Source organism: Taudactylus pleione, unplaced genomic scaffold (genome assembly GCF_031769625.1).
Source record: "Taudactylus pleione unplaced genomic scaffold, aTauple2 ptg000502l, whole genome shotgun sequence".
Lineage (NCBI taxonomy): Eukaryota > Metazoa > Chordata > Amphibia > Anura > Myobatrachidae > Taudactylus > Taudactylus pleione.
The window spans coordinates 3,796,114-3,808,922 of NW_028284904.1; the positions used below are offsets into that span (position 1 = coordinate 3,796,114).

The 12,809-nt window shown below is 45.4% G+C and overlaps 1 protein-coding gene across 1 annotated transcript in view; it reads left to right on the top strand.

Moving 5' to 3' along the window:
• The window catches only part of LOC148501798 (prominin-1-A-like), a 158,826-nt gene that overhangs the window by 85,386 nt on the left and 60,631 nt on the right, over positions 1-12,809 (top strand). The window contains exon 4 of the mRNA XM_088449980.1: positions 4,486-4,691. Coding sequence (XP_088306106.1) covers positions 4,486-4,691 — 206 coding nt within the window. The remainder of the gene's footprint in view (positions 1-4,485; positions 4,692-12,809) is intronic.

A 12,809-nucleotide genomic window follows, 5' to 3' on the forward strand; every position in this document is an offset into this window, starting at 1 on the left:
CTGAAAATACAATGTGCTCTTGTGTTCCTAGATAATGCAGAATCAGGGAGACACCCTGGGTACAGAAGGAAATATGTTTCCCAGCTCACATTGGTGTAAATCAGATCTGTTCCTTATGGCGTGGTGGTGATAGAATTTCAATACAATTGAAATTATTTGTTTCCTTCGTTAATGAGGCCTATATCCAATCCATGTTGACTATACAGAGAAATTAACTCTAGCAATAGGTCTAATGCTCTCTTTTGAACTATAGAACGCCAGAATTCAAGCTCTTGCCAGCAGGGCCCTCTCTCCCTCTGTGTAGTTAAGTAAGAATGCAATCTGCAATATATATATATATATATATATATATATATATATATATATATAATATTATATATGTATGTACACACTCCGGTGGAATCAGCTTCCTCCAAGGGAAGCTGGAGTGAAACCTGTGCATTCTGCATTAGCAGGGAAGGTGTGGAATTCCAGGTTTTCACAATTAAACAGACCCAGCTGGAATTATCACTGGAGCACAGGAGGGGTTTAAAACTCTCACACACCTGATGCTCGTTGGGGGTGGCAGTTAGTATCAGGGTGCCAGGACATGGAGGGTCCAAAGGCTGCACTGGGAGAGCATGCCCAGATTGTTGACTGATAATATATATATATATATATATATATATATAGGACTAGCAGAAGAACAGCGGCACTCCAGGACTTATAATATTTCCAATCCAAATCTTTATTGTGTGCCCAATGACGCCAACGTTTCAGGATCGCACAGGACCCTTTTCTCAAGGCTGGCACAACAGATAAATCAATTCACACAATGAAACAGACATGAATAGTCTCTTACCTTAAATAGCATCCTTCCTTGATGCTGGAGCAGGCCAGGACAGACGGGGAATCCCGTGCGTCCACGCACGCGGCGCCAGAGTCCCCATCCGATGACGTCACTCCCGAGCCCACCGGCTGCTAGGCAACAGGTGCACACCTTCCGGAGAAGCGTCTCCCCAGCCCACAACCAGCTGCCAACGAGGGAGAACTACAGTTAAACAAGCAATCAGCTTATAATAAAGTGAAGACTGCATCACGGATACTATTGAATACTAACCACACTTCAAATACAATTGTGCACATGTTAGCGCATAATGATAATGTATATAAAAGCTAACGTACTAGATCACGAGATCAGAGGCAACAGATAGCTAATGTCTACAGCAAAATGAGGCATCATATTACATTATGTATTCCAGACTGAATCTTACAAAAATACATTTAAAGGTAATCTTTCGTTCAGACCCACTGGGTCTGAATGAGGGCCGTCCGCCATAAAAATGGAGCGTCCTCCTGGACGCTCGTATAGCTGTGGGTCACCACCCACAGCCTATACGAGCGTGCAGGTTGATGGTCGCGATGGTCTTGACCATCGCGACCATCGCCACTGCGAGCTGGAGCCTGCGGTTGAGTTTCTCAACCGCAAGGCCCGGAATGATTTTGGCTCTATCAGAGCCAAAATCACTCCCACTGACATCACTAGTGATGTCAGTGGGCCGGCTTCTGACGGTAGGCGTTCCCTTGGGAACGCCCCCGTCTGGGAGGCACGCCCACCAAAGGGGGCGTGCTGTCAATCAACATCGACAGCATGCCCCCTTTGATCAGACACAACGAGCGAAGGAAAGTCCTTCACTCGTCGCGTCTGGCGCATGCGCACGACGGAGCTCCCTCTGTCGTGCGCATGCTCAGTGCACACCATCGACCCACTTGCGAGCGGACAGCCGCTCGCGAGTGGGTCTGAATCAGGCCCATGATGTCAGTGGAGAGCTTTCTGCTGTTAGAGCAGGAAGTTCTCTGGGGCTTGCAACAGACGAGACCCTACCACAAGGGTCTCGTCGCAAGTCCCGATGGTCGCAACCATCGCGACCATCAGCTGGCCACTCGCAAAAGCTGTGGGTGGTCACCCACAGCTTAGCAAGCGGCCAGGAGACCGCAACAAAAGAAAACAAAAAACGCCCTGATTCAGAGCGAGCGCTCTTCAAGAGCGTCCGGCTCAGAATCAGGCCCAGAGTCCATTTGAATGAGGAGGGTTGTTTTTTGTTTATTGAGTATTAGTCGGAGGGGTTTTCCGGGTGCTAGATTAGGGTACAGTGGCGGTGCGGTCCTGAAGAGGTGTCCGCGGTTGGCGGGAAAGAACGGTTGCAGTCGCCATCTGCCTTTGCAGCTTGAGGTGCTCTCCCTTTCAATACATGACTTAGGGGTCTATTTACTAAGCAGTGTTAGGAGACAGAGTGAAAAGTGATAAGAAAGTGATAAGGTGCCAGCCAATCAGCTCCTAACTGCCATCTCACAGGCTGTTTGAAAAATGACAGTTGGGAGCTGATTGACTGGTACCTTATCACTTTTCACTCTTCACTTCTCCTAACACTGCTTAGTAAATAGACCCCTTAGGCTGATTATACCCTACTGGGGTCAGTGGCACCACCAAACTCGGTGGGCCTCATGTTGTGTTATTGGGTGGGAGGTGGATACCTTAGGCAGGATAATGGGCTGGCAGATCACCTTTCATTTGGAAGAGTGGTGTGAGTATGCAGTTGGTGATATTGCATTGTGGGGCCGTTCTTTCTGCGCCACCATACTTTGTCTCTTTTTTTTCTCTTATTAGCTAGTTCAATTTATAGTTAAAGTAGTTTATTAGCTTAAATTTAAATCAATGTAAATAAATAAAGCTGATCTTTCCCCTTACGCAAGTCTCAGTGCCGTTATTTCAAGGTATTATATTGTTGGCTTCCCCTGTACTGTCAGGAAAAGGGCACCCAGGTGATGGGGAGTTTAGTGCTTTCATCTTCTTTTTACACAATATCTACATATCTTTTTTTATTTACTTACGTTTTGAGTTTGCATGAGAGCACAGTCCCCTTTAAAAAACATAATTACACTATGGGCCAAATGTAATATGGCGAGAGTTTAGAAAACGTGCGAGTTTGCTCACACTTTTTAAACTCGCCCAATGTAATAGAGCCCAAGAACATGGAAACTTGCCCAATGTAATAGAACCAGAGAACATGGAAACTCGCCCAATGTAATAGAGCCCAAGAACATGGAAACTCGCCCAATGTAATAGAGCCCGAGAACATGGAAACTCGCCCAATGTAATAGAGCCCAAGAACATGGAAACTCGCCCAATGTAATAGAACCAGAGAACATGGAAACTCGCCCAATGTAATAGAGCCTGAGAACATGGAAACTCGCCCAATGTAATAGAGCCCGAGACATGGAAACTCGCCCAATGTAATAGAGCCCGAGAACATGGAAACTCGCCCAATGTAATAGAGCCCGAGAACATGGAAACTCGGTCAATGAAATAGAGCCCGAGAACATGGAAACTGGCCCAATGTCATCGAGCCCGAGAACATGGAAACTCGCCTATGTAATAGAGCCCGAGAACATGGAAACTCGGTCAATGAAATAGAGCCCGAGAACATGGAAACTCGCCCAATGTAATAGAACCAGAGAACATGGAAACTCGCCCAATGTAATAGAGCCCGAGAACATGGAAACTCGCCCAATGTAATAGAACCAGAGAACATGGAAACTCGCCCAATGTAATAGAGCCCGAGAACATGGAAACTCGCCCAATGTAATAGAACCAGAGAACATGGAAACTCGCCCAATGTAATAGAGCCCGAGAACATGGAAACTCGCCCAATGTAATAGAACCAGAGAACATGGAAACTCGCCCAATGTAATAGAGCCCGAGAACATGGAAACTCGCCCAATGTAATAGAGCCCGAGAACATGGAAACGGTCAATGAAATAGAGCCCGAGAACATGGAAACTGGCCCAATGTAATCGAGCCCGAGAACATGGAAACTCGCCCAATGTAATAGAGCCCGAGAACATGGAAACTCGCCCAATGTAATAGAGCCCGAGAACATGGAAACTCGCCCAATGTAATAAAGCCTGAGAACATGGAAACTCGCCCAATGTAATAGAGCCCGAGAACATGGAAACTCGCATATTTTTAAGACTCAAAAAACTCTCACGATTTAAACTCTCATCCAGATGTTTTCCCATTTTAAAGATACAACTCGACCAATGTGAGAGGTTACTGCTAAACTCTCACCCTATTACATTTGGCCCTATATGTCCTTTTTTTACCGCTTTTATGGTTCTCATATACATTGCCCATAAATTACAGATTGTGGAATCAAAGAGATGACTTTTTGAGAAAAAAAAAGGAATATGTTGACCTTTATCTGTTACTAATAATTCTTCCACAATTCCTCACAACTGTTTTCTGTGATTTTCTTGAATATGATCACAACCCAAGGATCCAGCAGCCACCCGTTTTAAAGAGGGGTGTGTGACATGGCTTACTTTTCCACTTGGTATTTTGTTTAATGTAATTTGCTGCATGTACCATTGCCTATGTACAGCGCTACAAAGTGATTGTGTCGCCATATAAATATAACACCATAATTATAATCCTCTCTGATTTAGGTGCTGATCTATGAAGTGGGATATCTGGTGGCTCTGGCCATCGGCGTGCTCTTCATCATTTTCATGTGCCTGGTGGGCTTTTGCTTTGCGTGCTGCCGCTGCTGCGGGAATTGCGGCGGGAAGATGTACCAGAAGCAGACCAAGAGAATGACCTGCAAGAGGCAGTTCCTGTATTTCTTCCTGTTCCTCATCACTCTCATCATCCTGTAAGTTTCAACCTCAGAATGTTGTCCTATCTATTTTCTCCATCGGTCCATAATGGCCGACTGTTCCTGATTTCCAGGGGATGCGCTGGGTTTGAAAAGCAATGGTTATTATCTGCTCTTGTGCCTTATACTTTATATGTTCATATTTTTTGAAGAGGAGTATTTGCATTATAATGAAATTCAATAAAAGTCATGGGGTGGGGGTTGATGTGGAAGGTGGCCTCTGTTCCATGCCATGTGCTTCCGGGCATCCGACATTGCAAGTTTTAATGCGCAACTCTATGGGGTTCAATGCCGGTGGGGCGCCATGTGTCCAATGGAATGGAACATGGCGTTGATGCCGATGAATTGATGATGTTGATTGTATTATATACCAAAAGCTATGAAATGCGTTGTTCAATAACAAACTGTCCCAAAAGTCAGCTCTGTAGGACCTCTGTGAGCTTCACCCTCTAAATTAAGCCATCCCATGGGCTGGACCACTTTGTCTCTTGTGGGGGTGGGGATTTCAAAATATGTGCTTATAGACAGAGCCGGCTCTAGGCATAGGAAAACTAGGCAAATGCCTAGGGGCATTCATTCCAAGCCAAGGGCCAGCTCAGCTTGACAGTGGGCAACGGCGGCACTGGGTCGGGCGTAGGGCGCCTCTGCTCTTGCTGTCCTACCGCAATCAGAGCTCTTGGCTCAGCTCTGATCGGGCAGCACCTCATACAGCCGGCAGCAACGGGAGCAGGGAGACAGTGGGGGCAGCGGGCAGTAACTAAATTGGCCGCTGGAGGAGGGCTGCTGGGCATGCCCAGCCGCAGCAGCTCCTCCTCCCATAGACCTTTGTAGGGTCTAGCAGGCGGGGCCTGTCTGCACTGCAGGGAGACACACATGGGGGTGGGGCATACTTGCCGACAATCAGCTCCAGCCTTCCGGGAGGGAGCTGATTGGCGGCTAATAGCGGGGGGCGGGGCCGGTCATTGGGGGCGGAGCCGGGGGCGGGGCGGCCGTTTTGGGTCACACTGGGGCGGAGCCGCACGATCGCGTCATCATGACTCCACACCCTCTTCACAATGCCGTGATTTTCAGCATTGTGAAGCAGGGGGCAGTGCCACGATGACGCGATTCTGCGCGAATCGAGTCACCGGGCCCCCCGCTGCGGGGATTTCTGTTTTTTTCAGGGGGGAGGTGGGGAGGGTGTGAGACTTCCGGGAGGCTTGCCTGCCTTTCCGGGGGGCCGGGAGCGGCACCCGAAAATCGGGAGGCTCCCGGCCAAATAGGGAGGGTAGGCAAGCCTGGGGTGGGGGCGCCAATGCTCTTGCTGGCACAGGGCACCAAAATGTCTAGTTACAGCTCTGTGGATGAGGATCGCAATGGGTGAGGGGTGACGGATGTTGCTGGCTGCTGCTGTGATCTGTGCTGCTGGTTGATGGGTGCAGTGCTGGGAGAGAGGTGCTGGGTCAGAGGTGGAACTAGTGACGGTGCTAGGGGGCACCATCCAAAATCTTGCCTAGGGCATCAAACTGGTCAGGGCCGGCTCTGCTTATACAGAAATGTAAGGAGGGAAGGACTGATACGCAGTAACACCTTACTGTAGGTCCCTAGGGAATTATATATATACAGTAACAGTCACCTTGAGCTCAAAGTGAACAATTGTTTGTTATCTCAAATCTGGTCCAATCTGTCGCCATTTGTCAGCAAGTTGGCACAGGGCAAAGTCCAGAAATGTGGGGCTGACGTTAGACTGATCTAATTGTCTACAAATATAATAAAATGAATGTATTAGATGTAATGACAACTTTTTCTGAGCACACTGGTCACTTCTATAGGATTATACAAGGTCAGGTAAGGCATTCTGTGGTGCGTTCACTGTCCTGATTGCCAGTCAGACACTTTATACAGTATACTGCCCACCCGTACCAGCAGCTTGTTCTATTAACATTGTATAACTTTTTTTTTTTATAAAAACAATTGCTAATTAGAACTGTGCTTCATGGTTCACAAAAACAGTTTTTAAATCTAAAAAATGTTCAGCTTCTTGTTACTTTGGGTATATTCACTTTTTAATTTGGGTATATTGACTTGTTACTTTGGGTATATTCACTTTTTAATTTGGGTATATTGACTTGTTACTTTGGGTATATTCACTTTTTAATTTGGGTATATTGACTTGTTACTTTGGGTATATTGACTTGTTACTTTGGGTATATATGCTTGTTGCTTGGGTATATTCGCTTGTTGCTTGGGTATATTCGCTTGTTGTTTGGGTATATTTGCTTGTTACTTCGGCATATTTGCTTGTTGCTTGGGCATATTTGCTTGTTACTTGGGCATATATGTTTGTTGCTTGGGTATATTGACTTGTTACTTTGGGTATATTCGCTTGTTGCTTGGGTATATTCGCTTGTTGTTTGGGTATATTTGCTTGTTACTTCGGCATATTTGCTTGTTGCTTGGGCATATTTGCTTGTTACTTGGGCATATTCGCTTGTTACTTGGGCATATTCGCTTGTTGCTTGGGTATATTCGCTTGTTGTTTGGGTATATTTGCTTGTTACTTCGGCATATTTGCTTGTTGCTTGGGCATATTTGCTTGTTACTTGGGCATATATGTTTGTTGCTTGGGTATATTGACTTGTTACTTTGGGTATATTCGCTTGTTGCTTGGGTATATTCGCTTGTTGTTTGGGTATATTTGCTTGTTACTTCGGCATATTTGCTTGTTGCTTGGGCATATTTGCTTGTTACTTGGGCATATATGTTTGTTGCTTGGGTATATTGACTTGTTACTTTGGGTATATTCGCTTGTTGCTTGGGTATATTCGCTTGTTGTTTGGGTATATTTGCTTGTTACTTCGGCATATTTGCTTGTTGCTTGGGCATATTTGCTTGTTACTTGGGCATATTCGCTTGTTACTTGGGCATATTCGCTTGTTGCTTGGGTATATTCGCTTGTTGTTTGGGTATATTTGCTTGTTACTTCGGCATATTTGCTTGTTGCTTGGGCATATTTGCTTGTTACTTGGGCATATATGTTTGTTGCTTGGGTATATTGACTTGTTACTTTGGGTATATTCGCTTGTTGCTTGGGTATATTCGCTTGTTGTTTGGGTATATTTGCTTGTTACTTCGGCATATTTGCTTGTTGCTTGGGCATATTTGCTTGTTACTTGGGCATATTCGCTTGTTACTTGGGCATATTCGCTTGTTGCTTGGGTATATTCGCTTGTTGCTTGGGTATATTTGCTTGTTACTTGGGCATATTTGCTTGTTACTTGGGCATATTCGCTTGTTACTTGGGTATATTCGCTTGTTGCTTGGGTATATATGCTTGTTGCTTGGGTATATATGTTTGTTGCTTGGGCATATTCGCTTGTTGCTTGGGTATATTCGCTTGTTGCTTGGGTATATATGCTTGTTGCTTGGTTATATTCGCTTGTTGCTTGGGTATATTTGCTTGTTGTTTGGGTATATTTGCTTGTTGCTTGGGTATATTTGCTTGTTGCTTGGGTATATATGTTTGTTGCTTGGGTATATTTGCTTGTTGCTTGGGTATATTCGCTTGTTGCTTGGGTATATTCGCTTGTTGTTTGGGTATATTTGCTTGTTACTTCGGCATATTTGCTTGTTGCTTGGGCATATTTGCTTGTTACTTGGGCATATTCGCTTGTTACTTGGGCATATTCGCTTGTTGCTTGGGTATATTCGCTTGTTGCTTGGGTATATTTGCTTGTTACTTGGGCATATTTGCTTGTTACTTGGGCATATTCGCTTGTTACTTGGGTCTATTTGCTTGTTGCTTGCGTCTATTCGCTTGTTGCTTGGGTATATTTGCTTGTTGCTTGGGTATATATGTTTGTTGCTTGGGCATATTCGCTTGTTGCTTGGGTATATTCGCTTGTTGCTTGGGTATATATGCTTGTTGCTTGGTTATATTCGCTTGTTGCTTGGGTATATTTGCTTGTTGTTTGGGTATATTTGCTTGTTGCTTGGGTATATTTGCTTGTTGCTTGGGTATATATGTTTGTTGCTTGGGTATATATGCTTGTTGCTTGGGTATATTCGCTTGTTGCTTGGGTATATATGCTTGTTGCTTGGGTATATTCGCTTGTTGCTTGGGTATATATGCTTGTTGCTTGGTTATATTCGCTTGTTGCTTGGGTATATTTGTTATATTCTGAGTCCTATCTTTCCTCCTCTTTTAAGAAAAAAGGTAATATCACTATGATAGAAAAAACAATACAGGAATGCAGGTAGGCAGATCAGCACCTGACTTACACACGGTAATGGCCTATTATAGACGTTTGATCACTGCCATAACTGGTACAATACAGGAACTTGCCATTTGGGCTGCCTTCTACGTGCAGGAAATTATATTGTAGAAGTACTGAGTTCCTTATATTAAAGTAAACAGCTGCACAAAGCACCTATGTGCCGCTAGCCTATGCCATGTGAATAGTGGGGGTAATTCTGGTTCGGACGCGGTTACACCTGCCTGTTTTGACACTCACCGCCTTTATGCTAATGCTGCGGCCGATTCAGATCTTACTGAGACGCCCATCTGCAAGATGTTAGGGACACACCTGCGCCTGGCTAGCCACCCCCTCTCAGGAACGCCCAAATCTGTTCTGCATCTCGGTGCCATGACCATTGTGATGTATAGTGGGATGTATACGCAGTACTTCCAACATTGTCCAACTGCATAGGAAAGTGTTATTTTATACATTAACATGTTATACATAATTCCTTTTTAAATATGATGAAATAATATACTGTGACGTAGAGCTACAGTTACAGAAGTGTAATGAACATAAGTCTACTTCTCAGTGCAGGGTGCCCTCCACTTACAGGACTAACAAAGCCTTCTATAGGAACTTCTAGTATCTGACTGATATTTCAGATAGAGCTAGGCCGTGCTATTTATCAGCAAGAACTCGGGGCCTGAACCTCTCATTAACTATGACGTAATGTCCTGGGCCAAAATGTATTTTTCACCAGATAAGTTTTATTTTAAAGTCCCTTTTGAGTGCCTTTCCAGGGAGATTGTGAAAGCAGCACCTATGAACGCTCAGTAAAGTGGGCGTGTACTGCTACATCTGAGGGGCGTGTCATAGCATTGATTTCAATCCAAATGTAAATGAGCCCCAAAGCAGTTAGTAAGATCTACTTGTTGATGAAAACACACTGATACTTTTCAGAAAATGCATGTAGCCATAGGGATCATTGGGCCTGATTCAGACCCACTCGCGAGCGGCTGTCCGCTCGCAAGTGGGTCGATGTTATGGACTGAGCATGCGCACGACGGAGGGAGCTCCGTCGTGCGCATGCGCCAGACGCGACAAGCGAAGGAAAGTCCTTCGCTCGTTGTGTCTGATCAAAGGGGGCGTGCTGTCGATGTTGATTGACAGCACGCCCCCTTTGGTAGGCGTGCCGGGGGCATGCCTACCTGACGGGGGCGTTCCCACGGGAACGCCTCCCGTCAGAAGCCGGCCCACTGACATCACTAGTGATGTCAGTGGGAGTGATTTTGGCTCTGATAGAGCCAAAATCACTCCGGCTCGCAATTTCGATGGTCGCGATGGTCTCGACCATCGCGGCCATCAAAATGCACACTCGTATAGCCTGTGGGTGGTGACCCACAGCTATACGAGCGTCCAGAAGGACGCTCCATTTTCATGGAGGCCGGCCCTCATTCAGAGCGTGCGCTCTGCTCAATGCAGGGGAATTATACTAATAATCACATTTGAATGTATAGATCTTTTTTGTTTTTCTTTTATAAATAACAGCTTCATAAAGGGGTAAGGTGCAATCAGGGAGATTACTGGGCTCTTCAGGGAAACAGGGAGATTATTACTATTGCAGGGAGTTTCCCCGACAATCAGGGAGAGTTGGCAAGTATGCTATATTCCGGTTACTAATCAGCGTCGCACCTCTAATAGATAATGTCTGATAACAGAGAATCAGTAGCCATAGAGCAAATCTAAACACCTCGTCATACAGCTTACATTCTCTCATGGCATGAGAACATTTTGCATGAACGCACGCACTTTTAGGGGACTTATCCTTTCATCATAAAATATGCGGCATGAGCGGTATTTTCCAGTTAATTTTTTTTTTTTTTTTTTGCCACGTTGGTATGTTTCTTGTTTTGTATGTTTACAAAACACATTTGTCCTTATCTATATGTTTCCATCAGCAGATTGCTGAAATTTGCTAGATGCGGCCGCATACTGAGCTATGTCGCTCGGAATCAGGACCTAAAAGTGATTTTCAGAATGTACAACGGTAAAAATCAGAGCGTTGTATCCACAGTAAACCTGCGCCGCCTCTGCGGGTGACTGTGTTATACTTATTATGCAGCGCCTTAGCAGGGACCTTATCGCCATGGGCCATCCTCCACCGCGTCCTGCCCATGTGACATTATGAAGCCTCTTGAAGCCTATCCTGGCAGCTAGTGCTCAGTAGAGTGGTCAATGGTGCAGAATTTGGGTGCTCAAATAAGGGTCTCCATACAGCTTGTTTGGGTTAAAACAAACAACATGAGCTTTAATATTGTCCGCATACAGCAACAGGAAATAAGAAACAACCTAGCCCCCAATTTGGGCACTATCTCACTTCTTCAGCCCTAAGGGCAGCTGGTATTCACACAAAGTCTCAGTCCTGCCTGCTTCTTGCAGATATGGCCTCCTGATCCACTGGCTTTATGATCCACTGTCTTTCTGGCCTTGTGATCCAGTGGCCTGGCGTGGCTGCCATAGTTCCACCTGGGCTGTATCCTCTGGGCAGCAGATAAGTGTGGTCACACCCCTTTGATCCCACTATTCCAGCACAGATTCAGTGGATGAAGAATACAGCCATGCAACTTCATAATCATCACGCATTAGTAGTAGTAGTATAGGTCACACGGAAGAGATCGGTGACTATCCAACAAGTCCGTTTGTAGACCTTCTGCCCCTCTACAACTGTCCTGGTCAACTGTAAGTGATGTTATTGTAAAGTCCAGGAGCAACAGCTGCGAAACCAGTAGGCCACAATAGCTCACGAAATTGGACCACCAAGAGTTCAAGAGCGCAAAAATTGTCTGTCCATGGTTGCAACACTCACCACCTCATTCCAAACTACCTTTGGAACCAACGTCAGCACAAGAACTGTTAGTGTCCATGGCACCGTCAGGTCACCATGCGCAATGCAAAACATCTCCTGGAGTGGTGTTGGAGTGTAATCACGTTGTCTGGAGCGATGAATCACGCTTTACCGTCTGGCTTCCTGCCTAAGCTGCAAACCTCAAAGTGTGGTGGAGGAGGGGATAATGGACTAGAACTATTTTTCCTTGTCTGGCCCAGGCCCCTCAGTTCCAGTGAAGGCATATCTTAATCTTGCAGCGTACAATGACATTCTGGAGAAATGGTTCCCACTTGGTGCTATAGTTTGGGGAAGGCCCTTTCCTGTCTCAGCATGACCGTTGAGGTCCATCAAAAAAATAGTTCTCCAAATTTGGTGGGGAAGAACCTAAATGTCCTGCTCAGATCCATGACCTGATCCCCATCAAACACCTTTGGGATGAATTAGAATGCCAGGCCTTATTACCCAAAGTCAGTGCCCGACCCCACTAATTAAGCTCTATACGATGAGGATCTCCGCAGCCATGTTCTGAAACCTAATGGAAAGTGTTTGAAGAAGATTGGTGGCTGTTACAGTAACAAAGAGGGAACCAGCTGCATATTAATGCCCATAGCTTCGTCTTGGATTTTGTTACTTGTGTTGTGTCTTTTTTATCATATGAATATACATGAAATGAAGTACACTTGTACATATACAGTTTATAACCTAAGTGATACTAAATCCATAGCGGTCCTGGGTACCCGAAGCCAGCATATAAGGCTGCGTTCAGGCTGACCAGCTGGTGCTGAGTGGGTATAGGGCTAAACATATGCCCGGTATCCTCACATGCTGATACTGGCCATTGTACACTGTATTTTGCAGTATGCATGGCTAGAACTTGTGATTGTTATTTTCTTAAATTGGCAGAACACAAGTGATTCTCTAGCAGCAGAACAGCCTCAATGTCACATAACGGTCTTATTGTGTTTTGATAGGACTTTTATCTGAGATTGCAGCCATTCCAGGGGGCCA